The sequence below is a fragment of the Erythrolamprus reginae genome, chromosome 2 (genome assembly GCF_031021105.1).
Source record: "Erythrolamprus reginae isolate rEryReg1 chromosome 2, rEryReg1.hap1, whole genome shotgun sequence".
Classification (NCBI taxonomy): Eukaryota; Metazoa; Chordata; class Lepidosauria; order Squamata; family Dipsadidae; genus Erythrolamprus; species Erythrolamprus reginae.
In genome coordinates this window covers 113,835,948-113,859,274 of record NC_091951.1, presented here as the reverse complement: position 1 = coordinate 113,859,274, position 23,327 = coordinate 113,835,948, and the positions used below count along the sequence as shown (strand labels likewise).

General features: G+C 38.8%; 1 protein-coding gene across 2 annotated transcripts; it reads left to right on the top strand.

The window, feature by feature from the left end:
* Positions 1 to 407: 407 nt before the first annotated feature.
* Positions 408 to 22,962, top strand: LOC139160838 (F-box/LRR-repeat protein 21-like). Of its 2 annotated transcripts, none has more exons than XM_070739211.1 (6): positions 408 to 718; positions 2,888 to 2,994; positions 15,139 to 15,591; positions 17,839 to 17,961; positions 19,508 to 19,679; positions 21,361 to 22,962. In XM_070739211.1, exons 3-6 carry the CDS (start codon positions 15,226 to 15,228, stop codon positions 22,002 to 22,004), a joined length of 1,305 nt encoding a protein of 434 aa, XP_070595312.1. In that variant the 5' UTR covers positions 408 to 718; positions 2,888 to 2,994; positions 15,139 to 15,225; the 3' UTR covers positions 22,005 to 22,962. The 2 variants fall into 2 exon arrangements, with proteins under 2 accessions (XP_070595312.1, XP_070595313.1); XM_070739212.1 differs by having other exon boundaries at positions 704 to 1,038.
* Positions 22,963 to 23,327: the final 365 nt, after the last annotated feature.

Below are 23,327 nucleotides of genomic sequence, written 5' to 3'. Positions count from 1 at the left end.
AAGGCTTGCAAGCTAATTCATGAGTAAACCCCCTGAACTTAACAGGTGTTTTTTTAAAAAATATGCAATTTACTGGTTTTTAAAACAAGGCCCGCCTTTGAGTCTTGACGTTTTCATTCCCTCTTTACTATCACATTAGTATTTATTTGGATTTATTTTTGAACTGCTCAGCATATTCCCCTTACTTCTCATGTTTGTTTACAGATTCTAACCTCACTTTAAAAAGGGGGGGAGCAAGGCGACCCGCTAAGTTTCCCGACGGGACAAAAGCGCGCTACCATCTTAAAACGCCCACAAAAAACCCACTTCGAGCCCAAAATGGTAGCAACGGTCACGTGACGACTTGACCCCCCTCCTCCTCCCATCCCCGAGCTGCGCGCATGCGTTGTCTTTCTCTCCTTTCTACCGGAAAAGAAGCCGAGGCGGCGGCGGTAGTTGGGAGAACATAGTTACCTTGGACGTCCGCAAGGGAGCGGAAGCGAGCGTCGAGAAGCTCGAGCTCCCGAATCTGGGTCAACCCAGATGCGTTATCAGGCAAGCGCCTGCGCGGAAAGAACACGTCGGTGGGCGGGGGCAACGGCTGTCAAACGGCAACGCCTACTCCTCTCCGTAGTCGCGGAAGTGGGTCTCGGTGGCGTCGCGTAAGGCTCCTTTGCACTCCCCCCTTTCTCAACCGGTATACTGCCTGCATCCCGGCGGACCAGGAGCGCCGATCAACGTAAGTTGCGGGGAGTGGGGGGGGGGGGGGAGAGGCTATCGTCGTAGGCGAGAAGATCTGGCTTCTGCGCAGAAGCCTGGGCCTGGCTCTGGGTCCGCGGGGGCCGGTGAGGTCAGCAGAGATTGGAGGGTAGCGAAGGAGCCCCGGGATGCCTTTGGTCATCGCCAGTTGGCTTGGAAGTCCGGGATAGCGGCGGTGAACGTAGCTCGGGTGGGAAACTCTCATCCTGATGTTGATGAGCTTTCCTTGCCAGGCTTCCAGGTCTAAGGGGTTTCGTTGCACTCTGCCTTGGCGGCTGTCATTGGTGGATGGCCAGTAAGGTAAGCCATCCCTAAGAATAGCTTCGAGGTGGTGGGAGGGGGAAGCAAATAATTTCAAAGTCGTGGTTTGCAAGAGAGGCCTGGGACGCTTTGTGTGGCTCGTCGGATGCCTGCCTTCTTTGCGATGATGTCTCCCCGCCAGGAGAAGAGAAGGTAAAAACGGTAAACCCAAAACGAACGGCTGAAATGGGGCATCTCTAGCCTAGAAGCTTGTCCTTGGCACCTGTTGTTTTGTTTAATATCCCTATTAGGTTATTAAACGGGAGGGGGGAAGCAAACAATCAAATAAGGCCAAAATTGTGAGTTTTGAGTGTTGTGGTGACATTTGCACACTGACAGCATGGGCACCAAGACAAATTTCTTGTGGGTCCAATCAGACTTGGACAATAAAATTCTGTTCTATTTTATTCCCTATTCCTATTTATTTATTGCTTGTTTGTATTTATATGCTGCTCACTCCAAAACAAACTCAGAGCGGCTAACAGCAATAATAAATACAATAGTAATAAAAGGAGCAATAAAATACTGTACAACAATAAAATCTACAATGCGATAAAAGCTATCATATAATAAAAAACCATACATACTTGCAGTCAATACTAATTTCTATTCTATTCCCTATTCTATTCTATTCCCTATTCTATTTTATTCTAGTCCCTAATCCATTCTATTCTATTTCCTATTCCTACTTTTCCTATTTCTTATTCTTATTCTATTTCTTATTCTATTTCATTCCCTATTCCTATTCTATTCTATATTCTATATTCCATATTCCTATTCTATTCCTATTACTGTATTCCTATTTTTATTCCTATTTCTTATTCTATTTCTTATCCTATCCTCAGAACCCTAATAAGTGTCCAAGAAGTGGCAGGGAGGCCTCCATGGGGCTCATGGAGGGAAAAAAAGAAAAGTCATGCAGTAGCTTAAATAAGCAGTAGCCTGTCAGCAATCATCGCAGTCTGTGATTCATTATGAATTGAAAATCTGCTTGGTGTAAAATTCCATGTGTGTGGCTATGCTTTACGCAGCTGTTTGTAAACACTGGTACAGCTGCTAGACATAACTCTGTTTTCCTTCCCATGGGTCAGTGCATCTTGAAGATGGGTAAAGACAATACTTGGGTGCTTTCATTTTTATGTCTTTTATTGCTAGCATGTTACAAAGGTTCATGGTGCCATTGTACGGTATTATTTTGAAATATACATATGTATATGCATATACAAAGATATAGACATAGACATTTTCATCATGAAAGAATACATCTAAAATGGTGGATACTGTTTGTCCTGGCAGTTTTTGAAAAGGTGCAAACGAAGGAATAATCCAATGCAGATTGGAGTATGCAAACAGACCTTGAGAGAAAATTTGTGCTTAGTTTATCAGACAGTGTCAATACAGATGTATATAGATATAATTTGTTTTAAAACGCACTTTCAATTTTTTTAAAAAAACTGAACTGCCCTTTTAACACAAATTACAGTTATTGAAGATAAACAATTACTCCAGTAATCCATTTAGTTCTCCCCAGGGAGGGTGCAGAAAGAGATGACGCCAAATGCCAGAACAGAGTGAGGCCAGTAATATGAAATAACTATGGGGCAGTACAGTTTGTATCAATCTGCTTGCCTGCTATCTCAGATATAACAGGCTAGCATATTAACCTGGCTGTAAGGAAGAAATTATAGAATTTATTTTTTCAAGATGAAAAAAAAAAGAATTCTTTATGTAAATGAGACTTGAGTCAGTTGTAATGATGATTACATTCTTGCATTTTCTGAAAAGTTGAGACACTTTTGAAGTAACATTTTGGGAGATTATAATATAATTTCTTTACTGTTTTATATAGCATAGAAGTGCAAGCAGGCAGATGCAGGTGATCGTCTCATGGCCACAATTAACCATTGGGATGAACATCATTCATCCAGCATTGTGTAACGTGGACCAACATTTTAGGTAAGGAAAAACTTCTACAGAGTTTCAAAGCCTCACTTGAATTTAATTTAATTTTACTTTACTTTATTTTATTTATTTATATTTATATTTATTTATTTATAATTATATTTATTTATATTTTAATTAATTAATTAATTAATTAATTAATTAGATTTGTATGCCGCCCCTCTCCGCAGACTCGGGGTGGCTCACAGCAATCATAAGAACAATATATAGTAACAAATCTAATATTAAAATCTAAAATAACAATTTTACATTAAAAAGCCTAAAAAGCCCAGTATATAAAAAACATACACACAAACATATCATACATAAAACTACATAGGCAAGGGGGAGATGTCTCAGTTCCCCCATGCCTGACAGCAGAGGTGGGTTTTAAGAAGTTTACGAAAGGCAAGGAGGGTGGGGGCAGTCCTAATCTCTGGGGGGAGCTGGTTTTAGAGGGTCGGGGCCGCCACAGAGAAGGCTCTTCCCCTGGGTCCCGCCAGGCGACACTGTTTAGTCGACGGGACCCGGAGAAGGCCAACTCTGTGGGACCTAACCGGCCGCTGGGATTCGTGCGGCAGAAGGCGGTCTCGCAGATATCCTTGTCCGGTGCCATGAAGGGCTTTATCACTTTAATTAATATCAAAATATTATCCACAAAAGTTTGCTTATATGTTTCTCTCCCAGAAATATGTATGCTGTACCTAACCATCATCTTGATTCTGTTTCATTGCTACAGTATGTAAACAAAAAGGTATTTTCTGTAAAATTATCATATATCTTGGAAAATATTGGAATGGGAGATTCCTATAATTCCTATAATGAAATTATATTAATTTAACTTTTTGTTACTCTTCCTAGTTCATTTAGCATTTAATATACAGTATTAATAAATATTACACCCAAAATGTCATGTCTACCCTATAGCCAGTTTCTACACTTAGATATATATTTACTCAAAACGAATCTGACTTTCGGTCAAACATTGATATTTGGGGTTTTTTCAGTTATTAAAAGAAATAACTGATCTCCAGATATATTTACTAAATAACATTTTAATTACTGTGTATCTTTTCAATCCTGTGCTTCGGTATGTGTAATTTCACTTTTTGCCAAACCCATTGGTAATTCTTGGTTAATCTCATATTATTCAGAATTAGGTTCTCAACATTGATTTCCACTGACAGGGCAAAATCTCATGCCTTATAACTTAAATGTCTTTAATTATTAACTAGATTTATATTTTGATTGTTTTTTAATTCAGAAGATAAACACAAAAGTATTTTAGGTCTGCCTCCTCGTTTTTCCTCCCATAACAACCCACAGAGATAGATTAGACAGAGTCTTTCTCTGTCTAATTGGTCCAAAGTCACCTAAATGAGCTTCTGTGGCAACTCTTGTATCCACAGTGCATGTCTTAACACCGTAGCAACTTCACAACACTGGTTGTCATCATTTTAAGAATATTTACATGGAATAAATCTACATAAATGTGCAGTTTAGTCTTTGATTATCCAACAAAAGTATTCTTATATTATTAACAAACTTCAACATCTTGAATCCTAGAATGCTCTAGCAAGCCCACATAGATGGCATAAATATAACAAGCTTTTTCCTTTCTGTTCTCTAAAGATACTCATTGGTTTATTGCTTATGGACATAAATGTTAGCATGGCCATAATGATTACTAGCTATTGACATACGTAATTTAACTAATTATCTTTTAAAAATATTTAAATAATGGCTACCGCTAAATTTTATACCAACAAAATATGCTGTATGTATTTCTTTTTTTGCCTATTCTGAATTTCCTGCCAATTGTCTAAAATTAATTTTAAGTTCTAATGTTTAGTGGAGAGATAATTTTCTCATCTTTTTTTCTCAGTGTGTAATTATATAAATGTATCATTAGGCTAATTTTTTATTTTTTTTGCAATGCAAAAAGGTAAAGTAAAATGAGACATATATTTTAGGAATCCCATTTTTTATGTTGCTCAAATTTTGAAATGCTTGTTAGGTTGTAGTTTTAGTTTCCTTATTTTTATTTATGCTATAGCAACATACATAGGAAACCTGAGCATCACGTTTTCAAAATGTAATCAGATGAAGCTAGTTGAAGAAAATAAATCCTATAGGACCTGGACTATAAACATCCATATGACAGATAATAGCAGTGAAATGTGGATATTCACTTTGTTGTCATGTACAGTTGGTACTCAATATATGACTTGTCAAAGGTACAGCCAACCTGAAAAGGGGGATTTATAATCTCAATCTGAAGCTCCCCTTGTTGGAGCCTCCATGCCATCGTGACCACATTTTAGATGCTTGGCATCATGGCCAAATTTACTTCCATTTGCAGTATGCTGCGACCGAGTGACTGCATTTAACAACAGTTTAACTGAAAACAGTTGCTTCCTATTTTTGACAAAACCATGCCCATTGAACCATTGATTTAGCTGTTTGTTTAATGACCCCTGGAAAAAAGTTACAAAATTGTTGTAACTTGTTGTAACTGACTTGTTTTACAACTACTATGAAGGCTTCATTATGGTCATAAATCAAGGACTATAGTGAATGTTTCAATTTTCGTAGCCGAAATCTGATAGCCATATCCATATGTTACAAAACTGACATTCTATAATAAAAGCCTTGAGAGCTATTTTCTAACTCTTTGTTTTTGTTGTTGCTTTTGCAGATAAATGATTACAGTCTAATGTTACCATACAAAACTCGATGAGTTTAAATGTGTGTATTTACTTTTTCACAAGTAAAATTTCCACAAAGAAATTGGAAATGTTTACTTCTTCTCTCTTTGTTGCTCATGAAAGCTTGTCAGTCAGTCACCATTATTGGTCAGAGACATCATTATTGGTTTTCAGGTAAAGATTTGAAGTAGGCTTCTTTTAAATAATTGTAGTTAAAATTTAAAAAATGCTGAACTTGGATGCAGTATTAAATTGTATTTAGCCAAATAAAAAATAAAAAAATAACAAAAGCAGAATCTTCCAAAGTGGGTTAAGCTGAAGCAGGTTTGCCTAGTCTGTCAATGAGTTTCTTATGCACCAATGAAATTGCTCTCTCTCTCTTGCTTAAGAGGACAAAAAGATGCACACAGTATAACTGTAGCATTACACTGTATTCCCACAGTTTGAGAAACGCACTACAAAGTGCTGAAGGAAGGGTGTTAGGCAGCAGTGGGATGCTACTGGTACGATAGGGCAGTGATTTTCAACCTTTTTTGAGCCATGGCACATTTTTTACATTTACCAAATCCTAGGGCGCACCACCAACCAAAATGACACAAAATGACATTCTAACACAGTACAAATTATACATATATCGTTAATAATATAGTATCACCCTCTGCGGGGGCCTCTTATAAAAAGAAAAAGGCCAAATATCTATATACACCATCAGGATAGACATAACCAGCTGAGGCTGAAGGCTTCATCTAGTGGTGGCTAAATTTACCTCCAGTCCTGACCAGGACCATGGGGAGGAGTAGCAACTTCAACTACTCGTCGCGGCCACACAATGACAAGTGCGCGGCAGCCCAAGCGGCGACCTTCCTGGATGTGGATGAGAGGCGGCCTGCTATTGGTTCGTCGCTAGTGGTTGGGATGAATCCTAGAAGGTGATTGGTCTGTGAGCGTTCCCTGTGCTTCCAGTCTTCCTGTCGTTAATAGCTGGAGGGATTGTGAGGGGAATGTTTGTTCAGATGGAGGCGGCTGGCGGCGGGCCGGAAAAATGGCCTCCGTGGGCCGTATCCAGCACGGGGGCCGTAGTTTGGGGACCCATGTTTAATTTCCCCACGGCACACCTGACTATGTCTTACGGCACACTAGTGTGCTACGGCACACTGGTTGAAAAACACTGCGATAGGGGGCTGTGCACTGATAGTGGCCCGCAGATTACGCAATTTGTGCGTGACCACTCTGGTGGCAATCCTAAGGGCACCACCACGATTTTTGTTCAATTTTTTGAATGTTTTGCTTCGTGCGCATGCACAGAAGCAAAATCGTACAAGGAGATGCGCGTGCGTGCAAGAGTGGTGATTTTTTTGCTGAAATCTCTTGCTGAAATCTCACATGTTCGTGTCCCCTTGCAAGATTTCAGCGCGTTTTTGCTTCTTCTGCATGTGCAGAAGCAAAAATATACTGGGGACACGAACGCATAGCACGCACGCACCCACACCCAAGACAACTGAAGCTGCACGTGCAGCGCACCAGTAGCAGCAGTAATTGTATTCCGCCCCTAGTGTTAGGGCATTTGCCATTCAGCCCTCACACAGTCAAGAAAATGGGGGTAACAAATTGCTTGGGTGTGTTAAGTTATTTACAAATTATCCTAAACAAACATCTATCTGTGACACTATTGGGAGATGAATTCTGAAAGTCACAAGAATGTTTAAAAAAAAAAATAATAATAATCTTGTTTTTTAAATTTGCTCAAAATAGTAGATGGATTGGGTTTTTTAAAGCTTCCTTTCCTAGAATTTCCAGATAATATTGTAAAATTATTAACACTAATGCTAGTAATCAAATATTAATTAAAGTGCATTTGCTTGAAGAACTATATTGGATTATTGCAGATTTGTTCATTATGTAATATAATTTGTAATATTCTTGTACTGTAATATCATCAGTGCAATCAGAACAAATAATGATTTGCAGATAAAATGTGCAGTTCAATTCACTATACTATATATAAAAGAAATTAGAACAAATTTCGTTCTCCAAGTGTTGTCATCTTTAAAGAGCTTAACAAAAAAATATCAGAACTTTTTCTGTCAGCAAATATTATATACATAATATAGATTTTGTAATTTTTCAAGCATGCACTTGAAGCGTATCATCCGTAACATCTTTATGAATATAGGCAATCTGCTAAACCACTGTTAAATAATTCAAAGTACTTTCATTATATCTTTCAGTTATGTCTAACTGAAAGATAATAATGGAAAGATATCATGGAGTTTCTTCTTTAACTGGTGATGTTTAATATAGTTAATCAGTTTTGGATATTTTTGTATTCAAAACATGAAATAATCTGCTTAAACAAGCATTGGTTCCAAACTCTAATTTAGTCCCTTCTTCCATGTGTGTCCTGAACTGGGCATGTCAGTTTTCTTTGGTGGATGACGTCACAGGTCAATCATTCTCCTGGGATTCCACCCTGCTGTCCAGTTAAATGCTTTCATTCAATCAGAAAAACTCAATGGGATGATGTTCAGACACCAGAACATTGTTTGTGCTAGGCTGGAATTTCCACATTTTGTGAAGTATATATGTGCACATGTACCTCTAATTAAGGCCAGTTGATTTATGAAACTAGTCTTCAGACTGGAGTGAATTTTAACTTACCGTACTTGAATATATTTGGGTATATATTGTTATATAGTGTTATATGTGAAATATTTGTGTTTTATTTATTCTGAATAAGATACCAGGTAAAGATTTATGATGTACAGGTCATCTCTACAATATTCTGCTCTGTGCTTAAATTGGCTGAAAGGAAATATAACAGTTTTCTATATTGCAGGACCTAGCCAGTATTTTATGTCCAAATATAACACATAATATCACTGAAATACAAGTACAGTATGTATAATATCTTACTTAAAGCATTACTGTAATACACTGCTAAAAAAAATAAAGGGAACACTTAAACAACAGAATATAACTCCAAGTAAATCAAACTTCTGTGAAATCAAACTGTCCACTTAGGAAGCAACGCTGATTGACAATCAATTTCACATGTTGTTGTGCACATTCAACTTTGTACAGAACAAAGTATTCAATGGGGATATTTCATTAATTCAGATCTAGGATGTGTTATCTGAGTGTTCCCTTTATATTTTTGAGCAGTATATTAAGAGTGGTATAAGCATTACCATGCATTAACAGACACCACAGGGGAGTTATTAATGTCCTCAGTGCTAGAGTGGCCCATGTGATGTTTTCTGGAGGGTTTTATGATGGAATTATAATGTGTTTTCCCCAAAATAAGACAGGGTCTTATATTTTTGCTCCAAAAGATGTGTTAGAGCTTATTTTTCTGTTAGCCTTATTTTGCAGGAAACACAGTAGTTGATGCTTTGAGGCCAAATACTACAATTGGGAATGCAGAACCATGCAACCAATCTGTGGACAAAAATGGCATCCATGAGTACAGAATTTCTGTTGGGCTTTTTTTGAAGAGTTAAACTTAAGGCCACATTATTTTTCTTCCCAGTTAAATTATTTGCTGACTGGAAAAGCCAAACATGATTTTGGGGATAAACATCCTGGATCCAGAAGGGTATAGTATGGAAAACTAGTTGGTTGGTTGGTTATTTATTCATTTCATTTCAGCGAGTCTGCTGTAAGCTTCATTTAGTTTTTTATTTAATTTATTGTATTCAATTTTAAAACTTTGAAAAAAAGCAGAAAAGTTTATGCAGGGTGGATTTTCTGTTCAGTGTCTACATAGCATATTAATATAGTCAGATTTTAATCAAAGGATGAGATGATAAAATATTGGTGGGTGTGGTGTTTTATATTTTGCTTGATTGTATACAGGAGTTGTATGTTGACATAGCAACCCTTTCAGGGCAGGGCACAAAGGTACCCAACTATGATTCATACATCAGGCCCATTTGATTTTATAAATGCATGTACAAACATGCATACTTGTAAGGATTATATAACACACAGAAACACACACACAGACACACACACTTCAAATATACTCTCTTCAAAATATTTTTAAGTGAACTTAGTATATGCAACAGTTGCTGGAGTAACATCCCTGGTGGCTGAATTCCTCTGACCACACAGCATATATAGCAATGATGATAGCAGTAGCAATGTTGTCTCTTGGTTGAAGGTAACTGCTTTTCAGAACAGCCTGAATCTTTGGATTCCAGTCCATCTTGCCTCCAGAAAATACCATGATTTGGGGTAGTAGGGAACATATTTTAGTATTTCAAAAGTATTTGGCTACAGTGTTCCAAGCTTTAAAAAGGATAACGGGGTCTGGTGATCTGAAACTGTAGCCTTGTTAAGCTCTGTTATCGGTCAAACTTAAGCCATTTCTCCCCGCCCCACACAAACACACGCAAAAAGTCTTATATGTATCTTTCTTACTATTTGTACAAACGATATTATTTTACTTATATCCCAGTATTAAGTATCCCAGTATATCCCGGTATTGAGGTTTTCACCCAAAAAGAGATTTAAAACTATGAAACTACAACTATTAATCATTTAATTGGCACTCTGATTTCAAAAGGGAAAATGGCAGCTTTGTTAAGGAACTACCGTATTTTTCGGATACAAGACAGACCTTAGTTTTGGGGGAAGAAAATAGGGGAAAAATCTACCTACTTTCAGCACATTATTTTATCCCATGGTTAGGGCTGAAAAAATCTTTTTCAGAGAAAGTAGGAATGAAAGCAAGCCTGCAAAGACTTAGAACAGGGAAAACTGCTTCAGAGGGAGTAGGAATTTTAAAAACCTGTAGCAAGTCCAGAATACCTCCGGGATCGTCTTCTGCCACACGAATCCCAGTGGTCAATTAGGTCCCACAGAGTGGGCCTTTTCTGGGTCCCGTCGACTAAGCAGTGTCATCTGCCGGGCCCCAGGGGAAGAGCCTTCTCTGTGGTGGCCCCAGCCCTCTGGAACCAACTCCCTGGAGATCAGAACCGCCCCCACCCTCCTTGCCTTTCGTAAGTTGTTGAAAACTCACCTTTGCCACCAGGCATGGGGAAATTGACACCTCCCCAACTACTGTTTTATGTATGGTTTGATTTGGTTGTGTGATTATTTTATTAATAAGGGTTTTTAAATTGTGTTTTTAGATATTGGATTTGTACATTGTTTTATTGTTGTGAGCCGCCCCGAGTTCTTGGAGAGGGGCGGCATACAAATCTAAATAATAATAATAATAATAATAATAATTATTATTATTATTATTATTATTATTATTATTATTATTATTATTATTAGCACCGTGTTAGGGCTGAAGATCACCGCTTTTTCAGAGGAAGCAGGAATGAAAACAAGCCTGCAAAGACTTAGGGCTGGAAAAACCTTCTTCCGAGGGAACAGGAAGCAGGGAAGATCATTAGCACCTAGTTGGGCTGGGGGGGGGGGAAGGTTAGAAAAAGCTACATTCAGAGTATAATGCACACCCGAATTTTCAGCCTCTTTTAGGAAGGAAAAAGTGTGTCTTATACGCCCAAAATACCATAATAAATTTGTGTATGGCAGTAGTTGAGTTTACTACTATTACTGTACTGTATTAATAAACTATATTGTTTTTATTTTATTTATTTATTTTATTTATTTATTAAACTTATGTCCCGTCCATCTCACGAGAAAACCTGATTATTTAGATCAGTGTTTCCCAACCTTGGCAAGTTGAAGATATCTGGACTTCAACTCCCAGAATTCCCCAGCCAGCATTTGCTGGCTGGGGAATTCTGGGAGTTGAAGTCCAGATATCTTCAACTTGCCAAGGTTGGGGAACACTGGTTTAGATTGAGGTCCGATGTCTTATATCCCTGAACTTGTTCTTCTATAAAATGTTCTTTTAGAAGGTTGACAAAGATAACTAGTCTTTTGGTTCTATTTGGTATTTATTATTTTCTATTATTAGTTCTCTGAATATTGGTCTGTGTTTGGGGGGTGCTATGAGTAGGAAGGATGCCATTTCATGGCCTGCAGTAATTGGACTAATCATTTGTTTTGTTCCTAGGCTATTCTTATTTTTAATGTTTTTCACTAGTAATCTCAATGAGACACATTTAATGGATCTGGCATCAAACAATTAGGCTTACACTTGCCCTTATCCAGTTTTTGAAAAAAATGAATTTCAGTCATAGCACTAGGTCAGTGTGTCTCAGTTTACTTTGAAGATAACTCATAAAATCTTAATTTTTAACTTTGATATATATGACATATTGCCTTATAGGATTTTTAAATATATATACAGTATGTAAATACTTTTTAAAAATAATGCATTTATAGATTATATTGACAGAATTATCCCATATGTGATCATCTATTATTTGAATGCTCTATTATGGAGCCGGTTTGGTATTGTAGTGAACTCAGGTCTAGTCCTCCCATAGGAATGAAAGATGGCTGGATGAGTTTCGGTCAGTCACTCTGCCTTAGCTTAACCCACCTCACAGTGTGATTGTTGTGGGTAATATAGGAGAAGGAAGGAATTCTATGCGAGTTCACTGCTTTAAATTATAGTGGTACCTCATGATATGAACCCCTCGTGATACGAACCCGGGGTTCGGAAATTTTTTGCCTCTTCTTACGAACATTTTTCGGCTTACGAACCCACCGCAGATTGAAAAATGGCACTCCGCTGGGCACCGCCACCCGTCTGTCACCTTTTAAAACAGCCGGGGGGCTTCCCGGCGTTCTCCCGAACCCGAACTTTTCGGGTTTCGGACGCTGCCAAGAAGCGCCCGGCTGTTTCAGAAGGTTACAGCCGGGCGCCCCCGAGAAGCTGAGCGCCGTTTTTGCGATCGGCGGCGGCGTTTTCAACCGGTCGGACGTCTTCGTGACGTCAAAGCTCCGCCTATGGAATTCCCTATTGGGATTCCCCACCTCCTTTCTGGCCTCCAGATCGGCTGAAAATGCCGCTGCCGATCGCAAAAACGGTGCTCCGCCGAGCGCCGCTGCCCGGCTGTAACCTTCTGAAACAGCCGGGTGCTTCTCGGTGGCCTCCGGAACCTGAACCGGAACCCAAACCTCCGGGTTCGGCGTTCTGGAGAACGCCGAGAAGCCCCCCGGCTGTTTCAGAAGCTGACAGCCGGGCGGCGGCGCTTCTCGGCAACCTCCCGAACCCGAACTTCCGGGTTCAGCGTTTGGGAGAACGCCGAGAAGCCCCCCAGCTGTTTCAGAAGGTGACAGCCGGGCGGCGGCGCTTCTCGGTGGCCTCCCGAACCCGAAAAGTTCGGGTTCAGGAGAACGCCGAGAAGCCCCCTGGCTGTTTTAAAAGGTGACAGCCGGGCGGCGGCGCCCAGCGGACCGCCATTTTGGGATTATTATTTTTTTTGCACGGATTAATCGCTTTTACATTGTTTCCTATGGGAAACAATGTTTCGTCTAACGAACGTTTCACCTTACAAACCTACTTCCGGAACCAATTAGGTTCGTAAGACGAGGTATTACTGTATTTTAAAAAGCCAAATAAAATCTAATAAATAAATATCTCACTTATGCATGGAATTACATTGTTGGAGGCATTTTATATAACATCAATTCTGAAATAGTGTGCATAGAATAGCTTTAGAACCTGTGCTGTATATCAAACTTTCTATATATTTCATAGGTCAGACAGATGCAGATAGGGTTGTGTATTCAGATACAACTTTTCTATTGTGTTTTACCATGTGTACACATACAGTATAAAGTTGTACTGTAATATATGTAGTCTTAATCACTTGTTTTATTCACTGGATTTAAATTTCAGACTATCCATTAGTCATGCTATAACTGACTAAACTGATAATGAAAGTCTAGTATAATTGATAAGATGATGAATTTATTAAATTTGAAACCATTAATCCTAATATTATTTGATTAAAAGCTTTCCATCAGGGGAAGTGAGAATGCCATTTTGAAGATTTTACTTGCCAGCTGCAATTTAACATGCAACTAATTGGACAGTTTTAGTTAAATATTCTTACTTAGTCAATCTAACAAGTTAATAACCCCTGGAGCCTAAAGAAATATCATTAACATAAATACTATAAAAAACAAATGTCTCTATTACTAGCAGTTTTTTACATTGTAATTATGAACGGGGAAAGAGGAAACAAACACTTCAATTTTAAAAAAAATTACATAATAGCCAGTGGTAAATTAATTTTCTATGAAGGAGCCTAAAATGGAAAATAACTTAAGAATCTGTTATACCAGGGATCCCCAACCTGTTGGTCACTGGGCCACACATGTGGCAAGCCAGTGTGTGGGCATGTGTGCGTCCACATCCCCTCTAGCACTAGCATCACCACGAGCGACATGCAGGTGCTAGCATCACCATGGGCAGTAATGTCTATGCAGGCATCGTGTGCACACTCACGACCCCATTTGCGCACACACATCCACCCCCCTCCAGGATGCCAACCCAGAAAGGTTGGGTAATTTTGTGTTATGCTATGGGTGCAGCAGTTTAACCTGTAGCGACCTTTGTGGCTGCCTGGATCTCTCAGATATCTCAGATTGCATTGCCAAAATTCAGTGACAAAATAGCTGAATTTGATTGCCAACTTCGTAAAAAGAAATGAGGGCAGGAATCTTTTGAGAGGTAAACTATCTATATTAGATTAAATTAGATTAGATTTATTGGATTTATATGCCGCCCCACTCCGCAGACTTCTCACCCTCACTACCATTTTTAGCACAATGATAAGCCTTTGTAAAGAAATAATAAGGGAAATTTAAGAAGATGAATAAATCAAGTGTGATAGAATATAGTCTGGATTCCTTGGAAGGAGGGGATGCAATCCAGAGTAATAAGAGGGAGCTCAGTCCAAATATTTTGTGTGGGAGAAAGAAGGTGAAGACAGCTACTCCCTGATATTTCTCAGAGTATATGCTTAATATTGAAAGAGTGTTTGGTTTGGCAAGATTGATGTCAAAGGTAAGAAAGGCACGTGATTCTTCCAAGCACATTTCTTTAATATTCTGCACCTGGAAGGCAAAATCTGATTCCTCTGGAATGCACTGGGAATTAAGACTGCTACATTCCATCACCTAGGAAATCACTACTAGACAAACTGTTTTCAACTTCTAAGCCCTGAAAAAAATCCTGAAATTGGCATTTTTAAGACTTGCCTTGAATGTAACAGTGGGGTTTGAACAAAGAGCTGTGAAATGGGTAGCTATATAAATGAAATAAATAGCTTTCCAAAGGCCTATGGTTATGGCTTTACTATATCCAGAGAGTGGGAAGTGATCTTAAAGTCAGCCACAACTTTTCTTGGATGTCAATAGAAAACATCCAACTGACTAGAATAAAATTGAATGGTATCAATTGACCCCTCAGATAGTATCTAATCTTTCTAAAAATAAGGATTTTATAAATATTGATTAATATAGTCAGATTTTGAATTCTGAATGTTCTTTAATTCTGTCCCTATTTTTCTAGAGATCAGCTGTATTTGAAAACTTACAGAAAGCTTTGTCAAGTCTACACAATTCAACGGTATTTGACGTGATATTTTTTGTTATCGGTATGAAGAGGATCAAGGAGACAGTTAAATATGAAAATCCCATCCTTCAAACGCTAGAGAAAAAGCAAAAAACTGGTTTTTATAGCTCAATGTTTGCTGCATCTCATAATTTCAACTTGATTGACTGGGGAAGCATGCCAATCCATATAGTGTTGCAAATCTTTCAGTACCTGCCTCTTGTTGATCGTGCTCGGGCCTCTTCAGTTTGCCGGAGATGGAATGAAGTATTTCATATCCCTGATCTTTGGAGAAAGTTTGAATTTGAACTTAATCAGCCTGCTACATCTTACTTGAAGTCCACTCATCCTGATCTTATTCAGCAGATTATCAAGAGACATGCTAACCATTTGCAGTATGTAAGCTTCAAGGTAAATAATGTTTCCTAACTCTGAATTTTGTTGTATAATATACAGTGGTACCTCAAGATACGAACCCCTCGTCTTACGAACAACTCGTGATACAAACCCGGGGTTCAGAAAAAATTTGCCTCTTCTTACGAACTTTTTTCGAGTTATGAACCGGCGTTCGGAGACTGCTGGGAAGCCGCACGGCTGTTTTAAAAGGTGACAGCCGGGCGGCGGGGCTTCCCAGAAGCCTCCCGAACGCCGGTTCGTAACTCGAACAAAGTTCGTAAGAAGAGGCAAAATTTTTCTGAATCCTGGGTTCGGTTCGGGAAGTTGCTGGGAAGCCCCCCAGCCCAGCTGTCACCTTTTAAAACAGCCGCGCCGCTTCCCAGCTGTCTCCCGAAGCCGAACGCGGAAGTTCGGCTTTGGTGTTCGGCTTCAGGAGACAGCTGGGAAGCGGCGCGGCTGTTTTAAAAGGTCGCAGCCAGCTTGGGGGGCTTCCCAGCACACACCCCCAAACCCGGGTTTGGGGTTCGGGGGGGTGCTGGGAAGCCCCCCAGGCCGGCTGCGACCTTTTAAAACAGCCGTGCCGCTTCCCAGCTGTCTCCCGAAGCCGAACGCGGAAGTTCGGCTTTGGCGTTCGGCTTCAGGAGACAGCTGGGAAGCGGCGCAGCTGTTTTAAAAGGTCGCAGCCGGCCTGGGGGGCTTCCCAGCACCCCCCCGAACCCGGGCTGTCTCCTGAAGCCGAACGCCAAAGCCAAACTTCCGCGTTCAGCGTTTGGAGACAGCTGGGAAGCCGCACGGCTGTTTTAAAAGGTCGCAGCCGGCCTGGGGGACTTCCCAGCACCACCCCGAACCCCGAACCCGGGTTCGGGGGGGTGCTGGGAAGCCCCCCAAGCCGGCTGTCACCTTTTAAAACAGCCGCGCGGCTTCCCAGCAGTCGCCGAAAGCCGTTTTTTTGCGGGGGGTTTTTTTGGTTGCACGGATTAATTGACTTTACATTGTTTCCTATGGGAAACAATGTTTCGTCTTACGAACCTTTCGTCTTACGAACCTCCTCCTTGTACCAATTAAGTTCGTATCATGAGGTATTACTGTATATACTTTTGCACCTTGGATTTGCATTTTCTTTGGTGGGGTTTTTGTGGGAAAGCTTTTTTTATATACTACCTACTTGAAGTATTGAAAGAAAAATACAACTTAGAAGTGTTAAAGTAGATTTGGGGATTCCAGTTCAATCATTCCCTTATACCCTTTTCCCTTCAGCCCTGATGTGATTCACAATATCCCACAGTTCTTAATTTATTAATACAATTTATGTCAATATATATTGCTAGCACATGTATGATATGCCATACGCTAAATAAATGAATAAATCCCCCCATCCTTCATAGCAAAGGGTTTGGAAGGAATTGCTGGCAGCAAACAATATACATTCAGCACAAGTGAATAGACATATTTATATACAGACAGAAGCAGAGTGAAATACGGATCACTCATTCTTTCTCATCGCTATTTCTAACTTTAGAAATCTGTAGTAATAAATATGTACGGGACTGTCTTTGACTTTCTCTTGATTGAAGTCTTAGTGTACTTTCTTTAAAAATGAATCAATCTTGATCACCTGAATGGTATGGCAGACATATCCTAGTAAGTGCACAGTGACTCCTTGTATCATATTTTTAAATGTACATGTAGAACTTGCTTAACAACTGTCTGTTTAGCAAAGATTGAAGTTACAATGCCACTAGTAAAGTAAATTGATAACCAGTTCTTGCATTTGCAATTATAGCAGTATCCTTGTGCTCACATGATCAAGATTAAAAGTTTCATAAGCAGCAGGCTTTTATAATTGTTGCAGCATCCCACAATCACGTGATCATTATTTGTGGTGCTTCATAGCTGGCTTCTAACTAGCAGAGTCAATGGAAAAGCCAGCCTTAAAATTTCAAGTTGTGGTCACGGGATGTTTTTCTTAATGACCATATTATTTTAGTTACCAGGCCCATTTGTTGCAAAGCAAGGACCACCTGTATTCACTTTATGTGTGCTTGTCTGAAGTGCTGTATCAGCTTCTATATATATTTGTACACCTTTCTCTTCAAGAATGGTAGATGATGAATGGTGAACCTTAATTAACTGATGAAAAACAGTACTTAGTAGTGCTGAGGATCAAAGGATTCCCATATGCTTTAAAGATAGCAAAGAGGCATAAAAGGAATGGCAGCATGAGATAATCTTTATCTTGATGAAAAACTGTTTTCCCCCCAGGTTGACAGTAGTACCGAATCTGCAGAAGCAGCATGTGATATTCTTTCTCAACTGGTGAATTGTTCTATCAAGACACTTGGCTTAATTTCAACAGCAAAGCCAAGTTTTATGGATGTTTCTAAGGTATTGCTTGCAAAGACATGAAGTTGGAAAACTCATAAATACATTTTTCACCCATGTGTCACCTATAAGAATAATTCATTGATTTGGTTTGCTTTAAGAACAATGTTTGGTATACAGTGATCCCTCGAGTTTCGCGATCTCGATGTTCGCGAAACGCTATATCGCGATTTTTCCACCCGATGACGTCACTCTCTTCCTTCCTTTCTCATCTTTCTTTCTCTCTCTCTTTCTCTCTCTTGCTTCTTCCTCTCTCACACTCTCTTCCTCCCTCTCTCATCTCTTTCTTTCCTTCTCTCTCTTTCTCTATCTCTCCCCCTCTTGCTGGCGGGCGGCGGGCGGGCGAGCGGGGGCATCAGCGAGGAGCTGGGGTTTCCCCTTTGCGTGGGCGGCCGGGAAGACCCAGGGAAGGTTCCTTCGGCCGCCCAGCAGCTGATCTGCTCGGTAGCGCAGCAGCAGCGAGGAGCCGAATCGGGGTTTCCCCTTTGCGTGGGCGGCGGGGAACGCAAACTCCACCATCTACGCATGCGCGGCCATAGAAAAAAGGGCGCGCATGCGCAGATGGTGTTTTTACTTCCGCAACCCTACATCGCGAAAAATCGATTATCGCGAGGGGTCTTGGAACGGAACCCTCGCGATACTCGAGGGATCACTGTAATAGGAACCTCTACAAATTGGGGAAAAAGACTTTTCTAGTCCTCTTTATGCTAGAGTTCCTTATCATTTCTAGAAGAAATAGTTTTGTGAGAGCTGGAATAATATTCAGGTGATATAATACCACTTCTGAAAATCTTAGTCGTTTGCCGATTCATTATCTACAAATGTTTACAATTGTACTCCATATTTCTGCTAAATTAGATAAATAAGCATTCAAGATGGTATCCTATAATTCACATCACTAGCCACTGTGTTGACTAGATTTGGTAATAAATAATAAAATCTACAAGAAGAGTCTTTTTTTTAATAAAAAAAATCCTCCTGTCATTGGACTCCTTTCAATATAATTCCAGTGAACTTCCACTCAAACTTCCACTTCTTCACAGTTATTTCAAATTGGTTATTTCATAAATTGATGTACGGTAATTATAATTACTTCACAGTAATTCTCTTCCCACAATTCATTTTCTGTATGCCTCTCAAATGTATTTCAGTCAATATTCAACTCACCAGATGGAATGAGGGGGAGTAATCTATTGCTCAACACTTTTCTATAATCTAAATGACATAATTGGTTATAATCTTTTGGCAAAATTATGCTATTACCACAGTATTTGAATTTGATCTGCCAAGTAGTCCATTATTGCATTTAGGCCTAGTGTATTCTTAAGGATGTACTCTTCAATATTAATATCTCTAAACCATCTACCTTATGTGTATTTTTCAGTAATGACTCATTAAATATTTCTAGATAAACATCCATTTTGAAAAACTTCTTCTTAAACAGCTTTTTAGAAATATGAACCAATAGTATTATCTCTTTTAAGAAAAAAACACAGTGAATTTATAGGAGATATATGTAAAACTTTTCCTTTCTAATTTGTTTGAACAGGCTCATTTTGTATCAGCACTGACAGTAGTATTCATCAATTCCAAGTCATTATCTTCCATTAAGATTGAAGATACACCCGTAGATGATCCATCCTTGAAGGTCCTTGTTGCTAACAATAGTGACACTTTAAAATTGCTTAAAATGAACAGCTGTCCTCATGTGTCACCTGCTGGTAAGTAATAAACCCAAGTAAACAAAATACAACACTGTTGCAAGTGTTCCAGGCCATTTTTTTAACTCTTGTCATTGCCGTTCTTGGGTTCATTTTTAAGTAGAAATTTTGAATCGCTTTTTGGATGTAGCAACTGAGGCTATATCTTTTAAATAAAGAAACAGGTTTATTATTTTACAGTTTGGTAATGTTGATCTGTTGTGGAGGGTTCTGAATTTAATAGAATCATAAAGCATAAGATCTGAAGGACTTTGAAAATCATCTAGTCCAAACCGCTGCACCATAATGGCTTCTTAAATTCTTCTATCTTCTCATTGGAGTGGTGTGTAGTTGGTCCTATTCTGGGCACATTAGTAACTCTCCTATATATATTCTTTAATCTTAGGTTGTCTCAATAGAAAGGCATAGTGAGGAACTTTTCAATCACATTCTTAATGTGAGGCAGGAAAGAAGTACATTTCTCTTCATACGTTGACAGGTTGTTACTTCAGTATGTTTTGATAGGAGCCGTGGTGGTGCAGTAATTAGATTGCAGTATTTCAGGCCAGTTCTGCCAATTGCCAAGCAGTTCGATCCTCCCTGGCTCCAGGTTAACTCAGCCTTCCATCATTCTGAGGTCGGTAAAACGAGGACCCACTTTGTTGGGGCTAATTTGCTGACTCTGAACTGCTTAAAGAGGGCTGTAAAGCACCGTGAAGCAATATGTAAGTCTAAGTGCTATTGCTAAAGGGTGTCTCCAATCTTCAACACTTAATGACTTCATTCTTTTTGGGGCAAAGAGAGAAACAGTTTCCATTCCAGAGCCTGTCCTCTTCCTTAGCTTTGCATCCAGTTGTTCTTTGTTGAGGGATCCAGAAGCACCATAAATGGAGAGGCTCTGGAATCACCTTTTCATCCAAGCGGCCACCAGCCTGCTTGAAACTTGCAACAGATGTTCTTTTTAAAAAAAGATGATAACAAACATGGTTGTCCTGTGAGAGTCATGAGAGTTACTATTTTGATTTACGTGTTTTTTCAGTTGAGAAGATGGTTGATGGAGCGTTTTGCTCACTAGATGAGCTGATTTTTTTCATAAATTCCTAGTTAAACAGGCATTTATTTCATTTTCAGATCAAATAAGGCAAAATTAGAAATTAATGATTGGAGAAAACTTTCACAAAAATGTCTCTATGGAAATGAAATGAAATTTCTCAATGGATTTCATTGTACAGAATTAAAGCTGCATAAGTAATGGAACACAAAACCATCCTTGTGTCACATTTTTGTCTCCCTGGCAGACATCATATCTTTCTGTGACCAATTAAATCATTGCAGATTATCTCTATTATGTATGGTTTTGGACTGAAGCTGTATTGAAATAAATTTTATTGATTTTAAAGATTTTTTAAAAAAATGATTAACACTGTTTTTGTTTAAAACTTGTCACTGCAGAGAACCAAAATATTAAATGATAACCCACTGAGATATTCATAGTGTTTCTTTGTTAAATTTGCAGATATGTTTCTGAACAAACAGAAAAAACAATGTAGAACTTTTCCCCATCACTTTCATGATTTGCCCCCTCCATTCAAAATACATTAAAATATTTGCAACTTTGCTGCTGCAAATGAGCACTATAGCATAAAAAAAAAATATATGGATATGTTTTATATGCTTACATTGAACTTTCTGTCTTTTTTAGGCATTCTTTGTGTTGCTGACCAGTGTCATGGCCTTAGGGAGTTGGCTCTTAACTACCACCTACTAAGTGATGAACTGTTGCTGGCTCTTTCAAGTGAGAAGCATGTTAATCTGGAACATCTCCGTATAGATGTTGTAAGTGAGAATCCTGGACAGACTGAATTTCACACCATCAAAAAGCAAAGCTGGGATGCGCTGATTAAGCACTCCCCTAAAGTCAACATTGTGATGTACTTCTTCCTATATGAGGAAGAGTTTGATGTATTCTTCAGAGAGGAAACTCCTGTAACTCATCTTTACTTTGGCCGTGCAGTAAGTAAATCAATGCTTGGCCGCATTGGATTGAACTGCCCAAGGCTGATTGAATTGGTTGTCTGTGCTAATGGTCTTCAGCCCTTGGATGATGAACTCATTCGCATTGCTGAACGCTGTAAAAATTTAACTGCCATGGGACTTGGTGAATGTGAAGTTACCTGTCGAGGCTTTATTGAGTTTGTAAAGATGTGTGGAGGCAGACTCACGGAACTGTCCATTATGGAAGAAGTCCTCATTCCAGATAGTGACTATAATCTGGATCAAATTCATTCTGAAGTTTCCAAACATCTTGGAAGAATGTGGTTCCCTGATATGATGCCTACGTGGTAAACTGATCAAGCCATAGCCACAAGACTATACTGGTCAGACCTAGCTGTACAGGATCTTGATTTCTATGCAAACAAGGAATTCTGAATCTGAGATGTACGAGTGAATTATTTTTTACAGTACTCAATGATGTAGTGGCAATACCGTGCCCCTTGAGAAATGGAACATGGACTGTACTAAAGCATATAGATTGGAAGTGCATCTCTTAAATATTAAGTGCTTAGAGTATTCTCCAATTAATTAGAATAATTTAAAATTGTGTCTTCAATTGTCACGGACATCATCTAGTGCAAAGTGCTACAGTGCTAGTATTGTATCTGATACAATTGGCTTTCTTTGGTGTCCCAAATTTTAAACTAAAGCTTGTTTTTTCTTTTCCTCTAATGAAAACTGATGGCAATGTACAAACTTGTAAAAAGCAGCAGTAACACTATTAGAACTGTGGCAACTGTATGACTGTGCTACAAAAGCTAGTGTTATAAAAATCTACCTAAACATTCTGTATAACAATAATAATCTGCTTCTTTGGCTGCAAATTGCAGTAATGTAAAATTCCAGATATTGGGGTTCTGTTACTGACATTTAATTGAAGAGAAGTATAGATCTGAGAATTAAGGGTTCAGAATAAAGGGAAGAATCTGTATCTCCTGATGAACCTCTTAAATTTCAAATCTTGTAATTTGCCTTACTGAATTACTGAAAGTAACAATTGTTAAATGAAAAAAAAACATACTTGAACAATTATCTAAACTTCAGATAAAGCTATCAATGTGTAACATTCTGCATTATGGAAAGATCTAGCAATTTAATTGTTGGTGTTTAAAACAAACCCAAGTCAAGTCATCTTATCATTTCTTTTTCAGTGAGCAGTTTTGTAATTACCAGGTTATAATGCTATGTATAAAATAATGTGAGAATGTTGATGTACACATACAAAAATAAAAAAAATCTATGACCTTAATGTATTTTTTATTATTTTCTCATATATTAACAGATATTTATCCAGGTGATAAATCTAAAACATTAATAGGTATAAAATAAAAAGGATAAATTCCCTACAGTTAATAGTTAAGATGTATCAATTTATAGATAATGAAACTGCAACCTTTCAAATAAACAATGTCACATTGTGGAATGCAGGAAATATGTCTACTCTGTTACCATTTGGAAGGATCTCCCTGCAGACATTTCTGTGGCTCCTATTCTTCTGTTGTTATTAAAGACCTGGCCTTGGAGACAAAGTGATTATATAGCTCCTGATTTAGTTTTATTTGGTTCTAGTAGATTTATGATCGATGCTTTGCTTTTCTGGACAGCTTTGTTCTC